Source organism: Eublepharis macularius, chromosome 7 (assembly GCF_028583425.1).
Source record: "Eublepharis macularius isolate TG4126 chromosome 7, MPM_Emac_v1.0, whole genome shotgun sequence".
NCBI lineage: Eukaryota > Metazoa > Chordata > Lepidosauria > Squamata > Eublepharidae > Eublepharis > Eublepharis macularius.
In genome coordinates, this window is record NC_072796.1 from 1,292,722 (window position 1) to 1,315,585 (window position 22,864).

General features: G+C 43.8%; 1 protein-coding gene across 2 annotated transcripts in view; it reads right to left on the reverse strand.

Annotated features, from left to right (window-relative positions):
• Nucleotides 1-22,864, reverse strand: part of DZANK1 (double zinc ribbon and ankyrin repeat domains 1) — a 51,118-nt gene that overhangs the window by 27,875 nt on the left and 379 nt on the right. For both annotated transcript variants that reach the window (XM_054986062.1, XM_054986061.1), the window contains exons 2-9: nucleotides 22,372-22,486; nucleotides 19,988-20,141; nucleotides 17,587-17,704; nucleotides 14,614-14,710; nucleotides 13,987-14,105; nucleotides 9,908-9,987; nucleotides 8,977-9,094; nucleotides 7,029-7,142 (exon numbers count right to left, since the gene is read on the reverse strand). In XM_054986062.1, the coding sequence (XP_054842037.1) occupies nucleotides 7,029-7,142; nucleotides 8,977-9,094; nucleotides 9,908-9,987; nucleotides 13,987-14,105; nucleotides 14,614-14,710; nucleotides 17,587-17,704; nucleotides 19,988-20,141; nucleotides 22,372-22,480 (909 nt within the window). In that variant the 5' untranslated portion in view covers nucleotides 22,481-22,486. The remainder of the gene's footprint in view (nucleotides 1-7,028; nucleotides 7,143-8,976; nucleotides 9,095-9,907; nucleotides 9,988-13,986; nucleotides 14,106-14,613; nucleotides 14,711-17,586; nucleotides 17,705-19,987; nucleotides 20,142-22,371; nucleotides 22,487-22,864) is intronic.

The following is a 22,864-nucleotide window of genomic DNA, read 5'->3' on the forward strand; positions in this document are numbered from 1 at the left end:
CCTCAGTGTGGGTCCTGCCTTGTGGGATTCCACGGGGCTTAGTTTTATCCACCGTGCTGTTCATTCTCCAGGTAAAGCACACAGGTGAAATCATTCATGGTTTTGGAGTAGGCTGCCATCAATATGATAAGTTGACAACACCCAGCTCTGTATTTCTTCATCCAAACCACCCGGTGATGCTATAGAGGTCCTGAAACAGTGTCTTGCAGCTGTGGCTAAATGGCCAAGGGCAAACAAGTTGAAACTGAATCCTAACAAGACACAGGTAATGCCGGTTGGAAAGACTGAGAATTTGATGGCCATTGTCTTTTCACCTTGGATGGGGTCCAGCTGATACTCGCTGACTCAGTTAAAAGCTATCACGTTATACCAGACTGACCATTATCACTGGAACATAATGCAGCTGCAAAAAATCCATTATTCCATCTTCATTTCGCCAGGAAGACCAACCCCACACTAACTGCTAAGCTGGCTACAGGCATCCATGCTATAGTTACCTCAGGGCTAGACTACTGTAACATGGCTCTACATGGGTTTGCCCTTAAAAGTTAATTCAGAAATTCCAGCTGGTATAGAACACCACATCCTGGTTGCTACTGAGCACCAGGCAACCCAGTGTAGTAGCTAGAGTGATGGACTAGGATCTTGGCAACTCGGATTCAGCTCCCTACCCTGTCATAGAAGCTTGCTGGGTGACCTTGAGCCAGTCACATACTCCTAGCCTACCTCACAGGGTTGAGGAATAAATGGAGGAGAGCAGGTCATTGTAAGCTGCTTCAGGAACCCATTGTGGAGAAAGGCCAATAAATGAAGTAAAATAAAGAATAAAACTCCCATTCTCTGGTTACTCCATTAGTTACCAATCAGTTATTGGGTTCAATTCAAGGCACTCTTAATGGCTTTGGACCCACGTACCTGCAGGACCACCTCCCCTGTGACGCTGAAGTGAGCAAGTAAAGCCAGGGTCAAGTCGCACTGGGTGGCCTCGGGCAATCACGGCACTGAACCTACCCCTAAGCCTAAACCTACTTTACAGGGTAACGAGGACCAAATGGGGTCAAAGGTTCTATGTTCCTCTCCCCATACTCCTTGGAGGAAGGAAGGGACAAAAATACAGACAGACAGAGAGACAAGGAGTCTCTCATGCTAAGTACTTCATGTTCGGTACCTTTGCTCCTTTCTCTGACAAATGATGATGGAATCCAGACTAGGACTTTTATTTAAATATTTGGCCATTATGGTCATAATCCATAATGGCCGCTCAATTCATCAGGAAGTTCTCCTCTGCCAGAGTCTCTTTCATCTTATACTCAAGTTGGGACATCCATTTGGCACGGCAGCCCACTTGTTCAGGTGGCAAAATATGTCATCCTGATTGGATTTTAAGACGAATCTCTTCCCTCCTTCATTGAAAGACCATGGTTTATTGTTGTTCAGTACTAGGAAATGTGATTTATTGGCCAAATACCCTGCGGTGTCATTCACCAGAGGCCCAAGTTCCAGGAGAGATTCCTCCATCTCGCCTCAACATCGTGGACTAACATCTCCATGCTGTGGACAGTCAAACTGGGCCTTTACACATTGCCCCTGCTGGGAGGAGTCTGTCCAAAACCGGCCAGTCTTGGAAAGCATCTTGGAATTGAGTTAAAGTTATGTCTGATCAGATAGCAAATTAGTGCAATTTGAAGTCTTTTAAAATCTGTTTTATGGGAAGTCTTTTATACGTTTTTATCTTTTTGTCTTATATTATAAAAATCGTATACAGTTTTTATTCTAACCACTAATTAGTTAGGATGCCCCTTCAGGACAAGCCAAGGGAGGGCATCTTATTGTTTGTCTTTCCTTTTTAAAAACAAACAAACAAACCTTTCTTCCCTCTCAATCAAGTGTTGTGCAGATTCCCAACACTGTAAATATTTGCAAGAAACCACATCATTTTTACGTTTGTTTTTATTGTGTTAACACATAGTTACCAGGGGTGGGGGTTTCCCAGTGACTATCTGACCTATCCAGAGCAGAGGAGATTCCCCTCCTTATCCTTGTGACTGCTGGTCATATTTAAAAAATAACAACTACGCATAACTCCTACTTCTTTCAATTTTTTATCTGTACATAAAGTAGGATGGGAAATTGAGGGAAAGTTACTTTTCAGGCTATCATGCAAATCACTTCTTTAAAAAATTTTTTTTAAAAAAAGATCATACCCTATAACTAAGATTGAGTAAAGAACCAATGGAAAGGAGAAAGTGAGGCGGCTTGATCAGAATACGGGTACGGCAGTGCAGTGGTGGTCAGTCCTTTGATTCTGGCGGGATGCTGCCAAGCCTGAGAGGGTCCAAGTCCACTGTGTGTGTTTACACCCATCGTGTCAATGTAGAAGCACCATAATCTATGCTTCTTGAGGCTGACGCCTGGAGTCGGGAGACTGCTGCCCAGATCATTATGTGAAAACGGTTCTAGCGGCTTGGACTACACAGTAAAATGGGGGAGGGAGGAATAATAGAACTTAGTGTAAAATAATTTTATAAATGATCCTTTTGTACCTTAGGACATCAAATTGTACAACTTTTGTATATATAAAAGCTTAGGAGCTTTCTGTGTAGCAGAAAAAGAACACATTCCTACACTTTTAATGTATATGTTTGTTATAACGTCATGTAAACATATGCCCCATATCTGTGCCTTTTAAATAGTTTGTCTGAATTAAAAAAAGGATGAATTTCTTGAGATAGCAGACTCAAAAGCAGAAGGAGGGGTAAATGATCTCCCTTCGGGTCAGGTAGAACCTGGAGGTTTTTACGGATGGAAGCAAGTTCCCACAGATTAATATGTAGTCAATGGTGCTCCAACTTTTCCCTGCTATAAATATGAGATCACCTGGATAACCCCATTTGGTGTAGCGGTTAAGAGCAATGGGTCTCTATATGGAGAACTGGGTTTGATTCCCCACTCCTCCGCTTGAAGCCAGCTGGGTGACCTTCGGTCAGTCACAGCTTCTAGGAGCTCTCTCAGTCCCACCCACCTCTCAGGGTGCTTGTTGCTGTGGGGATAATAATGACATACTTTGTAAACCACTCTGAGTAGGTATTAAGTCATCCTGAAGGACAGTATATATATTGAATGATATTATTATTATTATGTGTGGATCTGTTCAGTATGGGCAGATTTAGCCTTCTGGCCATACTTACAAGACAGGAACCGGCAAAGTTTGCCTTACCAACTTTGGAGGAACACTGGTGATAAGTACAGATTGGTTCCTCATCCATAGCTACTTTAGGCACTTTACATTTTCGGTAAAGAAAATGGTCACTGGGGCCTATGCTTGCATTGAAATCCCCTCCTGTTATGACCACGTCCACTGAGTTGTTTAGTAAAAGTCTGTCAACATATTGTTCCACATCTGTCCAAGTTGTTAAGATACTTGCATTCCTTTGCTGAGGAAGCAGATATACGTTGACCACCAACAGCAGGTCAAGACCAATTTGAAGAACGGCCATTGCCATGTTTCAAAGGGTCCAACATTGTAGACCTTACTGCCAAGGAAGTGGAAACTAGAACGCCTGAACTGCCCTTTAACCTTCCTGGACCCTTACCAGATGTTGCCCCCATATATAGCCATCAATTATAAGATCATTGGTTGACCAAGTCTCTTGTATCAAGATTATGTCGTAATTCCTATGCAAAAAGGAAAGGTCCTGGGCTTAAACTATGATTCCAACTAGCAACATTCCATTTGACGATTTCCAGGGGTTTACGTAACTCTGACTTGAGCTGGTCTGGAAACCGTCATTCTGTTTGCTCTCCATTCCAAAGATGTTCTAGAGTATTGTTTTCTCTATTCACTGGGGCTTCATTCACTATTGAGCAAAAATCCTGGTTGTTTGAAGGAACTACTGTGTTTGAAATAGTACATCCTTTATTAATAATAGCCATTGGTTCCAAAGGGGGGGTCGATAACTTCCAAAAAGGCAAGATACCCTTTTCTCTGGAGTCGTCACCAAAGATCTGGAAGCGGCAAAACGAAGGCTAACTGTTGATACTCTAACAGAGGGAGGGTGCTTTAAGCTCTTCAAGGAGAAAACCAGATGTTCAAGTCGAATTAACAGGGAGTCTTGGTTGTTGTGGGTTTTCCGGGCTGTATTGCCGTGGTCTTGGCATTGTAGTTCCTGACGTTTCGCCAGCAGCTGTGGCTGGCATCTTCAGAGGTGTAGCACCAAAAGACAGAGATCTCTCAGTGTCAAACAGCCTGGAAAACAGCTGAGTGAAAATTTTCTGAAGTGTTTCAGCTACTAACGTAGTCTGATGTGCTAATAAGTCCATCCCATCTACATATTTCTCTCAGTCCACAAGTGAGGCAGTGGGCTCGCTTCTTGAGTTTTAACTTGGGCTCCGTTTAAAGAAGTCTGTCCCAAGGAGCAGGCCATCCATATCAGCATCCGCCTCCAAACAAGCATATTCGTTTCGTAACTTCAAGGGGGCAAAGAAATCCTCGAATTTAGCCTGTTTGCTCAACAGAGAAATCCTGTCCCCCTCAAATGGGTAGACCCTTTTTTGACCCATAAACAAAATGTTTATAATCAGGGGGGTGTAAAAGATAAAGGGAAGCTCTGGCCAAAGAAATGGAGAAATTAAGTTCTTTTCCTCCTCTTCTCTCGTCACTCAGCTAAGCTGTCCTCGGGGCTGCTTCAAGGCCACTTCCTTTAGGCAACACTGTGCAAATTAATTTTGTTCCCCTTTATCTCTCTTGCTGGGCTTCTCTCTTAGCCAGGCAATTCAGATAAGTAATTAAAAATTTAAAAGCAGTTTGTCCACTCATAATACTAATGAGATCACTGTCTTAATTGACTTGTTGCTCTAAGCGTTAAACAAATTAATGACAAGAGTCTCTGAAGATAGTAGTAAATTATCAAAGAATTTCTCAAATTCCTGACAGCCCTTCTTTTGCTTGAAGAAGTAAGCGATATTTACTACCAAAATGATCTCGGTCCAGAACAAATTAAAATAGATAACAAAACCTTGAAATCCTCAGAGCTCCACTGAAGCATCTGTGCCAGCCGCCACCCAGCCAGAAGTCCCCCTGTGGTGGGGAATAACTTTTTCCCTTTCTTGAAGACTGGGATGACATTTGCCTTCCTCCAGTCTTCTGGTGCATCACCTGTCCTTCAAGAGGACTAGAAGATTATTGACAAAGGGTCTGCAAGCTCTTTTGAAAGTTCTTTAAGCACTTTCGGACGCACCCCATCTGGCCCAGGGGATCGGGACACATCCAGTGCAGCAAGGGGCTTCCCCACAACTTCTCTGCCCATGTCAACCAGCAGCTCTGAAGCCATGACTTGCCTACTACTATCTCTAGGTGAGCCTGTTCTCTCCTTCAGGGCAAAAACTGAGGCAAAACAGGCACTGAGCCTTTCTGCCTTTTCTCTGTCCTCTGTCAGTTTCTCTCCATTTTCACCCAGCTTTGGGGTATCACCCCCTTTACCTTCCATTTGCTCCTCATGTACTTGAAGAACGTCTTTTTGTTGTGGCGAGCCTCTTGGACAGCCTCACCTCATTCTGAGCTTTGGCCTCTCTGCCTTACAGTGCCTAGCTGTCCCTAGATACTCTTCTTTAGATGCATTTCCTTCCCTCCTTTTCTTGAACATCTCCTTTTGTCTCCTTAGCTCATCACAGAGCAATCTGTTCATCCACATTGGCTTCTCAGATCCTCTACCCCATTTCTGTCTTACTGGAATGGTGATCGCTTGAGCCTCTTCTTTTAGGGGAGCCCACCCTTCAGTCTGTCATGGATATGGCTAGAAGCACAGGGGAACAATCGTGGGATATGACCAAGAAAGTTGCTCAAGACACCTATGCACACTGAAACAGGGCTAGCCCGGATCCAGAAACAGGCCACAAAAGAAGTATAAAGGCTTAGAATAAAACAACCTTAGAGAGGGACATAAAACAATCGTTGCCCAGTTGTATTGCCATGTGTAGATTAGAAGCCATCTAACTCCTACTAATGCATACAATGTGCCAAGTCCGAGATGTAGGAAGTATCTGAGAATGGCAGGAATGTCTAACTTTATAGAAGCTGGCAATGTTATAGATGTAGTGGGGGAGGGCCAAAAGATATTCAGATGTATGAGAAACTTGTAATCATTAATTCTACATAGACGCTGTTAACACAAAAAGTAGCAAGAATGAATTATTATTTGTTTCAAGGTGTTTCAAACATGGATAATCTTGTTTAATGTATGAAATCATAAGATAATAGTTGTAAGGATGCCAGGCAACTCTCAAGAGACTTCACTTGATGAGTAAAAGTTCTTTATTGATAAGATGCCACTATCATACATACACTTACGCCATCTTTGCTAGGACTGGTGGCTACAGACAATTATCATGCAGATATAGGTTCCCCTTTCTCCTAACAGTCCTCTAACTCTGCATTCAGGGAGACAGGCTGTGTGATTCATGGACTGCTCAGGGTCAAGCAGGCTCCCAGACTCCCAGGCTCGGGAGAGATTAGAACTGGAACAATCATCTTCCGTTCCCAGTTTCCCACCTTGGGTTCAAATAACAGAAACACCCCAACAGCATCAGCTTCAGCTGCAGGGAGGTATCGAATATAACAGGTGATCCTGAGCGCCTGACAATAGTTAGCCAAGAATCTGAGTCTCTGAAACAGCTACTGTTAAGAAAAGGTTCTGAAATCCTATAAATATGACAAGCTAAACTAATAATGAGTTTCTTCTTTTTTGAAGAGGCTCCCTGCCTGTGACCTTCTTAACTTTGGAAAAGATACTTTTTGAACTCATGTAATTGCTCTCCTTAATGGTCTTTGTATTTGTTATAATGGATGGTATGATTTTCTGTTGATTGAGTTGATATCAAGAATACTAAATAATTCCTTTGAAATAATAAAAGAATAATATGGAAGCAGAGACTCCATAATTATATTAACTTATGTACAATACCCGGTGATGAACCTAAGATGTTATCCATAGTACAAAGATACCTTTATTTTTACATTAATTCATAGGTACCTTTAAGTAGTTGCTCGCTGGAGGCTGAGACTGTGGAGCCATCACAGCCTCACACACAATGCAAGTTGGTGTGTTCAATGGCACCATAGTTTGACACTCGACACAAAGTCCCATCTGCAAGGAAAGATAATGACTGTCAAAAATAACTGACACATTTATTCTTATTTTCTTTTTAAATTGGACACTAAAAATGGATCAGCTCAGCTAGTGTGTTGGGTACTAGAGAATGGGGATTAGGTCAGGCGTATGTAAAAAAAATGGCAGCAAAATTAAGAATAGGATTTGGCACTTTCTCTTGACATTTATTATAATGTTTTCAATTAGTTTAACTTTAAGAGAAAATGTGATTCAATGGCACTGTTTTCTAGGGAGATTGAAAAGAATGTATGAAGGAATTACCAGTCATAAGGAATCGCGTGCTGATTTTATACACATGGGGTGGAAACACACAAGGGCAAGGGAATACTAGAGAATGGTAGCGATAATGCTTTCGAAGGGAGTAAGACTTCCCACTGAAAGTACTCCAGAATAATTTTTATTAAACTATGTTGCTTCTATTAAAAAAAAACTTTCAGCTTATAGCATTATACATTATAATAAGCAGCAGCTATCTTTAGCTAAATTATTTTTATTTAATTATTTATTATATTGGATTTTTAGTCCACCCTCCCTGCCAGGCAGGCTCAGGGCGGAGTACAACATTTCAATTTACATAAATAACAGCTAAAAACAGATAAAACATTATACAAATAACATTAAAACAACTTTATACAATAAATACAATACAGCTTCTCTTCAGATGATGACAATAAAATACTACATTTCAGGGTCTAGCTCATATATAGGCTCATATATAGCCTATATATATATATAATTTATATATATATATAATTTAATATATAATTATATACTTTAATATATAATTAAAGAAGCATATTCAAACAAGAAGACTTTTTTAAAATAAGGTTAAGGATTTTTATTTACATACAAAACTTTCTGCTTTTAAAAAATTAAGATGTGGTAAAAATAGATTTAATATGGCAAGAAGTTCTATATAGGATGGAGCAAACACTTGTGAGAAATGGTCCTTTATTCCCTTGGTTCAATGTGTTGTAGTAGGTTTTGTTAACTATGATGTAAATGTAAAATAAGCATTTCTCAAGCACTGACTTTGACGGCTGGTATTTAGGTGAGGCTGAAAAGCAACCGACTCCCCCCCCTTGCTTGTCTGCTGCTAGGAGAGAGAAAACCTTTTCAAAACTAAATGTGATGGTTCTGTACAGGCAAAACCTCAAAATTAAAAAGCATTTCTCCACATGGACCAATCGGGTTGCTTAGCCAGCCACTCCTGTGTATATGTAGATGAAGAACATTTGTAGGTTAGGAACCTTGTGGTTTTAAAAATGCTTTAATTCTTTCAAGATTATGAAATGTATTCATAAAACCCAGAAAATAAAATATACTGATCCTGTAATTCTGTACTTGGAAGAATCTAAGGCTACCGCTGTTAATAAACTCACCTGTTCCCACGGGAAGCCTGGTTTTACTGGCCTGCTATTCTCCCTCTCACCTGCCTGCCTCTTTATTTTCTCACACTATTTTATTTTTATCTTTATATCTTATTTTATATTCCCTATCTTTATTGACCATTCAATGAATGCTTTGTTTGTTATTATAAAATTCTCAACTCAAAACCAAAGATTAATAATGAAAAATGTCTGTTACTGTTTCCTCGCAAGTTCTATTCCCCACCCCCACCCCCAAGTTTTCCTCTAACGTTACACTAGACTGTGTGGGATTCCCGTGGGACAAGAGGCAAAAAGCTGTTTCCCCACATTTTGCTACCTGGTAATTGTTGGTCTTTTAAGCTGTTCCAGGAAATACTGTTTACTGAAACTTCTTATTTCTTAATATAAGTATTTCTCACTATTTTTTTATTGTTGCTGACCTGAGCTTCTCCAGGAGGCGAGAGACTGAATCCAGGCACAGGTGGGATCAGTGAACCACATTCCTCACAGAAACGAGCAAATGGGTCCAGCGAGCGAGGAGCAAAGCACTGCGCACACCTAGAAAAATAACAGTGGCTCAAACGGAAATTGCCTTGACCTGGATAGCCCAGGTGAGCCTCATCTCATCAGATCTCAGTAGCTAAGCAGGGTCAGCCTGGTTAGTAATTGGATGGGAGACCTCCAACGAAGACCAGGGTTGCAGAGGCAGGCAACGGCAAATCACTTCTGTTAGTCTCTTGCCATGAAAACCCCACCAGGGGCTCCCATACGTCAGCTATGACTTGAGGGTGCTCTCCACACACATCAAACGGAAATTTCCAAAATCAGATACAGGTACGTGCTGTATACTGGGACTGGCAGTTATGCTCTCCAATGAATCCTCATGCTTTGGGTACTAGGTATCCCAGGTCAAGGATAAAACTGAAGTCGTTTAGAGCAATACCCCTACACTCTGGATTAACAAACACAGCCGGCAAAAGAGCCCCCACAAACTGGAGTGAGGCTCTTGTGCCACTTTCGAGATAGTTAAATTCTGGTGTGTCACAGGCTCATGTTACATTGCTGACCCTCACCATTTGTGTGAGGTCTGATCCTTGGGGTACCACAAATGAATGCTGGGAGGTAGGGGGCTGCTGCTTCCCAGTAGCAAAAGAGCCAAATTTCCTGCAAAATTTTAAAACGTTGTGATTCTCATGATAGCGTGGCAGAAATAAAAACAGGCTAGAGACTGAATCATGTGATCAGACTTGGCCCACAATAAGCAATAAAACGGGGAATGGCAAGGGTCTAGTTCCATTTAGTTTGCCTACAGCTTCCTTTCAGCTGTCATACCTTCACAATCCCCAAAACAATCAAAAGAGGAATACGTACTTGAGGAAATCTCTCCCCCTCTGAGTTTTCAATGCTTGAGTGCTGGTAAGACTTCTATTACTCACAGCAGAACTGGGAAACTGGGAAAAAAGACATTCAGTGAAAGACGCTTTTAAAGAGGCATGTAAGTTGTAAAAGATGCACTTTAAACATCCACTGGAAGGGCTCTGTTTGTTACGCGACTGTCCTGAACCAGGTCTCCCAGAAGTCAGGCTCTGGCACCTTACTCCCTGCCCCACCAGCCCTCTATCTCCACTGGCAAGGTCTGCTTGACTGGGCTCTGAAGACACCCCTTTTAAGCGGCAGTACCAACTTAGGACAATCAACAGACCTATAAAGAGCCCTAGCAAGCATTCAGGTTCTACTGCCAGAATGGTCTGATGCTGATGGAGACAACTTTAATCACACGAGTAAGCTGTTTTGAGATTGTACTTCCAAGCCACACAAAATCATCCTGATCCTAAGCCCTCTGAATGTGGAGGCCTACGGCTGGGGCAGGTTGGGGCTGGAAGAAGACAGACATCCAACGCCTGCTGAGGGCAATCTCAGAAAGCTCCCATGCCAGGCCATGCAGGGCGTGGGGCCATTCAGGGCACTGCCCCAGTAGCAACTGTTGGGCTCTCCTCAAGGTGCAGGTGACATTTCCACAGATACTCCAACAATCATCTCACATACAGAGCCCTAGCAAACCCTACAGGATAGAAAATTATTAGCTTCAGAGAGAGACCCTGAAGATTTACTGTTTGTGTGTGTGTTCTGGAGTCACAGGGAAAGGTATTTGATTCTGATGTTTGGTTTCCTCTTCTGCTTTGAGCTGCGCAGTGGCGTTGTTTTGTGCTCCATGAAGAGTTCTTTTGATTTATCTTGATTTAAATCTTAATTCTTCTTTTAACTTCTATTATTTCCTTCTTTCTAGTTTACTGTTTGTGGTCTGTTATCTTTGGCAGGCTTGAGTGTTTTGGGATTCTTTTTTACTACATCCTTGTGAGGATACTGAGTTAGTTTAGTTAGTCCTGCTGTTCTGTGACTGGGAGGGAGTGGGGGTCGGTTGGTAGGAGAGAAGAGACTTGTGATAAGGAGACTTCCACACTCTCTCTTTCACACGACGGTCAGCTAACAGTTATTTTACACGGATTCTGTTAAATTGTACTCGAGTCTGCCTTTGCGGGTTTTTTGTTTCCCCGTCTGAAGCTAGTTATGAGTAGGAAAAGAGGATGACCTTTAGAGGACACTTCCTTGCCTTCTCTCAAACAAACTAAGCTTGACTTTTTTAAAAAACTGAACATTAAGACGAGTAACAAATTTACAGGGAAATCCTAAGCACACCCACTGGTTTAGATGGGTATTGGGAATCATTTTTATTTAAGCCTGTCGAAGCCTTCCCCTCACAGATATTGATAAAATTCAACGAAGGCCACTGCTGGTACTCTGGATCCCTGCCCATCCTGGCTACTGAAATCTTGCAAAGGCCACGTAAAGGAGCCCTTGATGTCTATCCTACATCAGTCACTCTCTCAGGGCACCTTCCCTCAGCCTCTCATTCACCCACTACTTAAAAACCATCCTTAGATAAAAATGATGTAATCAATTATTGCTCCGTCTCTAATCTGCCCTTTCTGGGCAAAGTGGTTGAGAAAGCAGTAGCTGACCCACTCTAGGCCTTCTCAGGCAACTGATGAGCTCTGGACCCTTTTCAGCCTGGTTTTAGGCCAGACTATGGGACAGAGATGGCTCTAGTGGTTCTAGCTGATGACCTCCGCCTGAATGTAGACAAAGGCCTCACGTCATCATTACTCCTCCTGGATCTATCTGCCGCTTTTGACATAGTAGACCAAATCCCCTGGTGATGCAGTAGAGATACTGAGTTGCTGCTTGACAGATGTTGTCAATTAGTAGAAAGCAAACACATTGAAACTGAACCCAAACAAGACAGAAGTGATGCTGTTTTGAAAAGCAGAGACTCTGAAGGACATTTTGCCTTGGACCTTTTATTTATTTATGTCATTTGATGGGGTTCAGTTGACCTTGGCTGACTCAGTCAGAGGTCAGCCTAGAGGTTATACTAGACCCCGGAATGGCTGCTAATGAAGCAAGTAAATGCCGCTGCAAAAAAGGCCTTCTCACCCCTCAGACTAGCATGGAAGACGGCTCCCTACCTGGACACGGCTGATATGGCCACCTGACTTCATGCCACAGTAACATTGCAACTAGACTACTGTGATGCACTCCACATAGGCCTCCCCTCAAAGTTGACTCAGAGACTCCAGCTGGTGCAGAATGCTGCAATTTGTTTACTCTCAGGAGCCAGGTGTAGTATGCGCATCACCCCCCTTTTGCAGTCACTCTGTTGACTCCCCATCAGTTACTGGGCTCAAGTCAAGGTCATGACCATCACCACGTTCAAAGCCCTTCATGGCCTCGGCCCCTCATATCCGCGCGACTGCCTCTCCCCCCCATGTTCTGTCACGGCAGCTTCACTCACCTGACCAGGGCCTTCTGCAGATGCCACCCTGCAGCTGGGCAAAATCAACAGCTGCCCACATCCGCGCATTCTCTATAGTGCTCCCCACCTTGAGGAACGGCCTGCCTGAAGAGGTCAGGAAGGCTCCCAATCTCCTGGCTTTCTGCTAACTATGCAAAACTGAATTATTCCGGAGAGGTTTCTATGCAGATTATATGGCTGAGCCACAAAGAAAAGTTCCGAGAGATGCTTCGGCAGGGACAGGAACTATACGCTGCACTATGTTTCCATGTTGTTAAACGTGCAATGTAAATCAGTTATGCATTGTTTCAGAAAGATTTCATCTCCACGCTTGACTTAATGCTTGTTTTCAATCTTTCCTGTTACTATACCTTATTGTATCTGTTCACTGAATGTCCTAACTGTTCTTCATTACTGTACTTGGCTCAGTGAAAGTCCTAGCTGTTGATTTTTTCACTTGCACTGTGTAATCTGCCTTGGATCTCAGTGAGGAAGGCTGACTATAAATAAATAAATAAATATCTTACTTATGTTTCGTTTTCAGCTCTGTATCAGATTTCTGCTAGTTTTCACATTTCTACAGCCCTTACTTAATGTATTGTGTACTGAATGTCCCAGGCAGCCCTTAACCGTGTTGACCTGGGTCATTCGCCTTGAGTCCAAATATGCCCAGCCAGCCTCGCTGCCATGCAGCTCTCACGTGTCCACAGGCAACAGCACTGCGGCCCCAGGCCTGGGGAGTTCCCAGGCAAATGCTGCAGACTTCCAAGGTATTATTCAGCAAGAGAGGGCAGAACTTTGGCCCCTTGGCTCCGGCCCTTCTAACAACAGACCAGTTGGCTGATCCTGTCCAGCCTGCCCCATTTCACTTGTCTGAAAAGACACCCCCCCCCACACACACACACACCCTTTAGCATTCTCATCAAACACACAGCACAAATTAGCTCAGGCCGATGCCTCAGAGAGAATGAGGTGTTCATCTGGATGAGGAGATCAAGCAGCTCAGAGACAGGAGAAGGGCCAAGGAAGGATGTTCCCAGGTGCACGAGTAGTTAATGCATCAGTCAGCTACTTAACAACTCCATGGCTGATCTTCTGAACTGTCTAAATTATGACACTCTGACTGCCTGGTTGCCCACTACTATTACGTCCCGCTGCATAAGCAGCTTAAAATCCTCAAAATTACAGAAAAACAGTCTAAAAGATTATACATAATACAACAAGGAATATGCTTTCTGTGGCAGCTCATTCCATAGAACAGGAGCTGCCCTTCAAAAGACACATCCTTTAGTTGCTGCCAAATACAACTGATGGACAAGGGACATGTGCCAGCAAGAACTATACTGCAGATCCTAACTGGTGAGTGTGGACTTCTTTCAAGACTTACTGGGAAAGTACCGGCCTGCACATATTATTGTAGGCAGTGGCCACATGTGTGAAAACCACCATGAGTAGGAATGATGGTCTTCCACAGTACTTGCGCTGAATGGGGTCAAAGGGCAAAAAAGGTCCTTTCTGGCACTACTTTCTTAGGCAGGGTAGTGTAAACGTTTGACCTGCTCCTCCAGCACTTGAGCCAATTCATTGCTTTGGTTACCTGTGACTCAGGTCTCAACGTGGCAGGGCTGGACTCTTCTTTATCACACGAGGTGTTCAAGTTAAGCAGGTGCTGCCCAACAGATGGTGAGGGCATAAATCCTTTTTCTTTTGGCACGCCTAAAATTACATGCATGTTTAGTCTTCACACATTTCAATATCACACTTCAGAAGAATATGGACTCTGAATAACATTGTCTAATATAGAAGTCCACTCTCCTGGGGGGACTTTCCGGGCGATGCCTTCCCAGCCTCACTTCCACCAATGATGGGCTCAAAGAGTCTGCCTTGGGGCCATCCCCCCCTCCCCTCCCCCCCCCGCCACCGGGCATAGAGAAGGGAGCGCCCCAGGACCCTGCAGCCCTGCTACGTCCCCCAAGAGTTTGGCACGGAAGTGGCGACTCAAGATTCATACAAAGAACGACTTGGGTAGACTGCAGAACCAAACCCTTTCAGGGAACCATCATAAAGATCTTGGGCACAATGCCTGAAAATGAATCATTAGAAAAAAGCTAAGAATAATTATCCTATCAAGATTTCTGCAGGATTTCATCACCACAGAACAGTGAGAATCTTTTAAACAGCTAACTGTTTTAGTCCTATTAGCTCTGCTTTTAAAATATACTACCTTGACATTCTTGGGCTACACCATTCCAGTCGGGTTTGCTTTTCCCATTCACTTCTTTCTTTTCCAGCCTTAAATCACATAATCCATTTTCCTTCTCCTGTGAACAAAAAAATTCTGATCTATAATCTCATATGATTGTTTCAAGAATATTGATTTCTGCCTCTTGAACGTGCTCTGATATTCCAAGCAGTTTTTAAGCATACTTATTCAGTGTACCTTGCAACGGAATCAAAAATATCTCTTTAAAGGCTCAGGAACCCCACCTGACAGTGCAGCACATTTGACCGCTTTAGTCACAAAGTGCTTCACAGCAACCCTACACAACTTGTGATACCCTCCACATCAAATGAAGACCGTCTGAAAGAAGATCCCCTCCCCAATTTGAGCAGCCTTAGGCAGTATCAACTGCCCTCCCTCCATGGCTTATCCGTAGATGCTCTCTGAGTGGTCACCTATGCATTCTCACTGATGGGCTCGGTACCTGTACAGAGCAAAAATTCAGGGAGTTCTAGAGCCGGTTTTAGGCAGGAAAATATCCCTCTCACAGACACAGCTTTATACTGTGCATGCCAAAAGGGAAGGAGTCAGGCCTTCCTACACAGTTTCTTCAAAAAATCCTCAGAGTATGCAGCAGCAAGACGAAGGTACCAGTTGTAGGGAAGGCAGGCAAGCCGTACAAATACATAGGTGACTACTCACAAAAACAACAGACAAGCAACCTGTTTTTATTTCTTCTGGGTCTTGATGCATCACACTGACAGATATAGACTAACGTGGAGGCAGGTACAGGCACTCAGGAAAACAACGACTTGAGCACAGCTTGGCTGAAGCACGGGTCAGTCGGGCTCTGATGTGCTTACAAAAGTTGGGTCTGGACAGCTGCTCAGCGGAGCTCAGGAAGAATCCCTCTGATGAAAATGGAAGATAGGGATAAAGCGGAGGTGGAATGAGGCTGGAGTTTCTGCAGCAGCACAACCCTGTGTCTGAACCTCTGAGAGGACACCAGTTTTCCATTTAGAACCAGTGTAATATGTGAACCAGCTAGTTAGTATGCTGTCTGAAGTCAGGATGAAGAACTCTTTTGTGATGCTGTGACAGCAGGTCTGGAGTGCTGGGCAGGTGGAGATCGTGGCCGTGGGACAGCTGCAGCATCTTTATGAACTAGTGTGAATGGCATCATCAGGATTTAGTTCCTCTCTAGCTTCCTCAGACCTCTGATGATTAGAGGATGGGGTGGGGGAGGAATGTAGGGAAAGATTTCCTGACCATGCCTGCATCACATATTGACAGGATGATCCGTACATTTGCCCTGGATCAAAACCTGCAACTCCTGGAGTTGTGGCGTGAAGCAAACAAGTTTATCTCTAGGCAATCCCAGTGTTGGACTCTCAGATTGAGGTGATTGCCCTCAATCATCTACTCGTGTGCTTGGGTGTTGTATTCCCCTGCGACATGAATGGTGACTAGAGTGATGCTGTAAGTTAATGCCTCTCTCCCACAGGCTGTTCACGAACAGTGAGATGCTCTAGTTGATGGCTTGTTGCAGATGAATAGAGGATACAGCCACATCCGTCAAAACAATTCCAGGTGGGTAGCTGTGTTGGTCTGCAGTAGAACAGCAAGGTTCAAGTCCAGTAGCTCCTTAAAAACCAACAAGCTTTTCAGGGCATAAGCTTTCAAGGATCAAAGCTCTCTTCACCTGGTGCTACTTTAAGGTGCTATTGGACTTGAATCTTGCTGTCCATCAAAACAGTACACTTGTCTGGAGGAAGGTGCGTCCTCCCTGAGAAAGCCCAGAAAGGTTACATGATATCCAGTGTTGTTCTGAAATGACAAAGAGGGAAGAGGACACCCTCCGGAGCTAGTATCTGAGAAGACAATGTAGAGTATATTTACTTATGTTATTTATGGTCTGCCTTTCTTACTGAGACTCAAGGAGGATTACACAGTGTGATCCTCTGATGCTGAAATCTGTCAAGATGTAGGAAAAAGTGTCAGTGCTCTCACACAGCAGGGCGGGTATTTGCAGTAAGCCTTCTGGCTCCCCCTCTGAAAGAGAAGTTCTTGATGTGACTATGGAGTCTGGTGAGGTGAACAGGTTCTGAGTACTGACCTCAATACAGTCAGTACTGACTTCAGTACCGAATACGGAGGCTCCTCTGGGGATGAGGCCACCTTGTGACCGTATGCCGTGGTGATGTTGTGGCACGCTGTGTCCTGGAGCAATTCCCCCAACCGGGGTGACTGCCTGCCAGCCGCTGTCACCTTCAAAGGACTCCCTCTTTGGCCTCAGATGTGGGTTAGGGAGAGGCCGGGGTTTCTTCTCCCTTGAAAGGCATCACTTCCTGCCCTTTTGCATTTGGAAGCCTTGCCTCCTTATGTTTCTGCCTGAGAGCCTGTTTGGAAATTTCCTCCCATAGGAAATAATGAAGAATGCCTTGGGGGTACCTTCTTCAGCAGCCCATACAACTGGGCCCCAGGGTCTAATCTCCCTGAAACTTGGGCAACCTTTAGAGGGCAGCCAAGAGAAAAATGCCTCCCCAACCCCCTGGATAGGTCCAGGGATTTTTGTACTAAGAAGGTAGCTCTAAGCACATGCAATGCTCGCTCTCCAGTGTGATGTTCCAAAGACCAAGAAGCAACAAACAAGAATGATCAAGTCCCCCGGCTGCAGGCCTTTGTAGCTGACCAATGATGTACAAGTTGTACAGGCCTGAATTATAAAACTGCAATAAGAATGTAAGAAGACTGATTTAATCTGGGATTTGCTGCATAAGAGATTCCATAATTTATTTGCACAGTTCTATTATCATGGTCATCCTTTGATTTTTTTCCCCTGAACCCATGCCTCTGGTGGATCTCCACAGCAACAACGAAAGTTTTTAAAATCTGCAACTAGCATATTTATTATTATTATTATTTTACCATCTCTAAAATATCTTCTTGTTGACTTTACAATTTTCAGTCACTTGCCTGCATGGAGGGATCCCTCTGTAAAGTCTTGTCGTTATTTCCATCAGGCGTGTGCGTGTGTGGAGATACGAGGTCTACCACGAACACTTTTGTTACCACAGCGCTCTCTCGGCAGTCTCTGCAAGTGAAGAACAGAGAGGTAAAATTTCTGGAAGCTTTGAAGCCACAGTAAAAACCAATTTCTCCCATTTTACTGGGTCGGGGGACAGAAATTTTATGAAAAACTGATGTGGAATACTTTCCTAGAGAACCTAAGGTTCTCCTACAGATTTAATAAGATAAAAGGAATCATTAGCACATACAACTGTATCCTTTGGTATATTTATGGAATTAAGAATAAATGTCTCAGTTTTCTAGAAGAAAAACTGCAAGTATACCAATATTCAAGTAAGAGTTGGAAACTACTGCACCCTGTATTACATTCTCACATGTATCTTAATTTTTGCCATTTGAGCAGTAAGAAAAAAATAAAAGGTGACTATAGAGAGCATATTCTGTCATAAACAAGTGTATTTAGACAGAAACACTCTCATACAGGCATAAAAGGAAGAATGCCAGCATAACTGGGGGTTATTTGATTTTGGTGGGTGAAGAGAGAGGAGGTCTGCTGGTTAAGCAGGGAGTCCATTAGGGACTTTGGGTATTTTGATGATAGGGTTAGAGTTGAGGTGCTGTAATCCTGTCAAACACAGTTAAAAGTTTAAACATTTCCTGTTCCATGTTATTAGTCTAAATCTGTCAAACCTGCTTTGCAACTGTTACACTTTCTCAGCCCCCAACTTCCCAGGAACTTGGTTACTGTAACACTGAGAGGACTGGAGAAAAGGAAAACAAAAAAAATGACCAGGCTACTCAAACCACGGAAATAAACCGGTTTCTTAGCTGTTTTCATCAAGTCTCCTGTGTGGTTTCTTCAAACCGATCATCCCCTCAGAAGGCAGTGCAGTTTATCCCCTCTTGAAAAAGAGGTCAAAAGGAGCTGACAGGAAGAGAGACTTTATGATGATGATGTGGATATTCGACTGTCCGTTTGCAACTCCTACTTTTAAAATATTATACCAAACGTTCATAATAAAAATATTTTTAAAGTGTGGCCAGGGAACCCATTTTAATTTCTGTCAGCAGCGTATATTCTCAGGAATATTCTCTCCCTTACAAAATAGTAAAGAGTCCAGTAGCACCTTTAAGATTAACCAGCTTTATTGTAGCATAAGCTCTCGAGAGCCGCAGCTCTCTTCGTCAGATGCATGGGGGGTATGAAGAAACTGTTCAGAGATATATAGGTGGTGAGGGGAGGGGCGGAGGAGGGTGCACCCAGCCTGGACTGGGCACTCCACCTCTTTCATGACTTCTTGTAACTTATTTACTTTTACATGACCCTCACTCCCTGCACCCTCTCCCCCCTCCCCTCACCACCTTTATATCTCTGAACAGTTTCTTCATACCCTCCATGCATCTGACGAAGAGAGCTGCGGCTCTCGAAAGCTTATGCCACAATAAAGTTGGTTAGTCTTAAAGGTGCTACTGGACTCTCTACTATTTTGCTACTACAGACTAACACAGCTAACTCCTCTGGATCTCTCCCTTTCAGTAGATTCGAGACTTCTTTTTGTTTAGGAAATCAGGAATCTAGCAAATCACGGGGCGTTTTTATCCAGAACTCAGTGTCTCTCCAGATGGGCTTGCCTGTGATGCTGCTGCCACCCCCTGGATAACTTGATTCACCAGAGAGGCTGCTCCAGGCTCGTGTCATTCTTGGAAGCAGGTCTGCATCCGATTGCTGTGACTCACTCCACACGGAGCTCCCTCAAAGCCAAGACATTTCCATTAGGCCAGAGTGCAGCAGCAAGATGTTCAGAGCAACCCTTGTCCCCTGGCCACCTGTTCCTTTCCCGTTCCAATGCAAGGTGCTGGCTTTAACCTAGCAAGTCTAGGAAGAGGGTGCCTGAAGGACCGCTGGATCCCACAGAATTCTACCTGGGCACCTTATTGAGCACCGGAGGCCCTTCTTCATGTTCTCCTGCCTTCTGAAGTGAAGCCAGAGATCAGGAGGGAGGGGGCCTTTTCTGAAGCCCACTCCTCCCACGCTCTGGAATGCTGTACTCCTGCACCCCCTTTCAGCACCAGGCCCAGGCTGGTTTTATTCAGCCAGCTTTTACTTCGTTACCTGATCCTTGTTCCCCTTAGATTCACCGGCATTTCTTCTGTATCATTCTAGGGTTAATTGTGCTTTGAGATGCTGCTGCTCTTTCAGTTATTTCTGGGTTTACTGCTATTTGTTGACTGGGAGATTGTTTGGCAGTTATAATGATTTTGTTGTATTGTATTTACTGGATTGTGCATACTGCTGTGGATAAGTGACACAGGAATATCTGAAACAAACAATAAATAAAATACTTACTTTGTGACTGCCAATGCTTTGACTGTTATTTTCCCAGCTGGTAATAAAATTGGTCCCTTGTATTTAAACGTATTGCAGTCTCTGTAACCTACTCTCCTAAACGGTTCTGGTTTATGTCCATCTATAGTGTAACACAGGGCAACATCAGGGGTATCTGAAATTACACGCACATATAAAGTAAAGAAAAATTGTTTCCTGGCACTTTCTCCTCACCCAGCCCCAAACGAACATGAATTTCATTTTAAAAACTTCTTAATAACCACAAATTTAAGCAGCAAGAATAAATTGAATCCAGTAATTTTATATGTGAATGCATGGCCTCCACACAAAGTTTATTACAAGAAAATTAGTAATCCATCTTCCTTTTTAAAATCAAAAGTCTACGATACAGATTTACTGTGAAAATATGCATCATTTTCAAAACCTGTTTATCCAGATATGAAATTTCAAATGAATTCCACCCCAAACACATGCAACTTCCACTGCAACCTGCAGCCTTCCCTGTAATCCTGTTCCTGGGGGTCAGCGGGTCCCTGAGGACATCACATGTGTGTGCAGTGGCTACAATGGAACCAATGGCAAGCTCAGGCAAGCGGGACCCAGCTCACATATACAAATACATGCATCTGTAGTCACCACAAAAGCTGAATCCAAGTACATGTTCATATATATTTCAGCACAAGGAAAGGAGACCAGAGACAAGGAGAAATGCTTAACGAAGTTGAACTATGGAAATAGGTAAAGCACAGGGGAGGATATGGGAACGAAACACTGGACTTACCCAGGAGTCATTTCGTAGAAAAAGAGCTGGAGGAACTCATTAGCATAACTCATTAGCATACACCACACCCCTTGACATTGCCGGAAGTGTGTCATTGGCACAACTGATTTGCATATGCCACATCCCCTGACATCACCTACCTGGCTGTTTTGGACCCAATCCTGGACATTCAGGGCTGAAACTGGGCCCAAAATGGCAAAAAAAGGGCTGAAAATGGCCGAAAGGGGCCCAAAATGGTCAGGATCGGGCCGCTGATGAGCAGGAGAGTGATCCACCAGCTGTCAGAGACCTGATCTGGGCCATTTCGGCCCCAATCCAGGCTGAAATGGGCCCAAAATGGCTGAGAGTCAGGTGGGCAGGGCCACCTGACATGTGACCTCTTTGGGGAACTGCTGGAACTGTGTTCCTGCGCATTCCCCCTTGAAATGAGCCCTGGACTTACCTGAAGGTTTCTTCTCTTCAGTGGGCCGAAGGCATCCAAACTGGTTAGGTCATGCCTCCTCTCACTCCAGGCAGGGCTTTGCAAATTTGTGTATGCCTCTCAGGGACAGAGCAAAAGAGTCCATCCAAACATAAAATAGCCTAGCTCAATATGATTTTTTTGCCATTCTAACACATTAACTGTGTAATAACAATTAATGGATAATTCCATATCTTAACCCCCCCAAATGGTAACTCTGTCCAAACATAGGGGTGGGAGATTTGGATGCCTTCCAGTGTTTCATTCTCCTTCACAAGCTCTCTCTTCTCCATAAACCGAGGGCCCTGGAATTTTTGGGGGGGGGGGGAGGGGGGAATACTTTCCATTGCTGCCCAACCTGGACTGGTTGATAAGGAAATTCTTCAAGGAGAATCTTTCCCCCCACTTTTTTTGTCTTTGTGTCGTTAGAGCTAGACTCTAGCTTCCTCCTGGAGCAGCGGGGCTATTCAAACTGGAGGGACTCTCTCGCTCTGTCCCTGAGAGGCATACACAAATTTGCACAGCCTGGAGCAAAAGGAGGTGTGATCTGACCAGTTTGGGTGCCTTCTCCTACTGAAGGAGAAAAGCTTGGTGGGCTGGCTTCAGCAAATTTGAAATGACAGCATAAAAGCAACCTGGTCATGATTTATAAGATGCACTTCTTGTTGTTTCAAAGCATTTCACTACTAATGGCGAAGACAAAAACTGTCCCACTGGATGCATGGTCTCTCCGAAGATGGGTACAAGTAACAAACTCATCATGCCCTTCCATTTTTAAATTTTCAAAATACAGCCTTCATAAATGGAAAAAGCATGCCCTAAATCGGAAAGGACCTACAAAACTAAAATATAATGTGAATCTTTAGAATGCAAAATTTCCAAGGGTCTTTTTTGGTAATGAAAAATATAAACACCTACAGACTTATGCCCATGCATCGAATGAGTAATGTTACTACTATCTACACTACTTCCAACTTTGATGGAACTATTAATTTAAATATAGTCAAAACGTATTAGCAGAATGAAGTCAGGCATCAAAGAGGACAATGAAATGGAGAAAGGGGCAGCGTGTACAAAACATGAATGTCAAATTATATCTAACACAAAACAACTTTACCATGCATTCAGAGTTGTAGTACATACCTGATTTGATTTCTATAAATGTATTTGTGTCTATTTCATGTTTAGCTTTGCCTGCTGTTGGGATTCGAAGTGGTATCACTTGAGGCGCTAAAATGGAGCCAGCGGTCATTTTTGCCTACAGATGGAGGGGAGGGAGAGAAGCAAAGTATGTCATTTCAAACATGGTTTATTGATTGACACTGATGAGTAGAGAAATGAATATCCTGTTCTGTTCAATCAGAGACGAATTCCTGCCTGGTTGCCCCTGGGGCTCACGGGGCTGCAGACCTCCTGCCCGGCCATCAGGACCCTCCGACCCCCTTTCGAGGGAGGACTTCCCCGCCAGGGCCCAGCCCAACAGCCACCAGGGGGGCAACACCGGGCGCCACCTGAAAGCTTAACTTTCGCGACGCGACGCGACGGGGGGCCCGCCCTAGAGACCCGCAGGCGTCCCTGGCTGCAGAAGGGAGCGGCGCCTCCTCCCGCAGCGGTCCAAATCCAGGGGCGGCCCCGC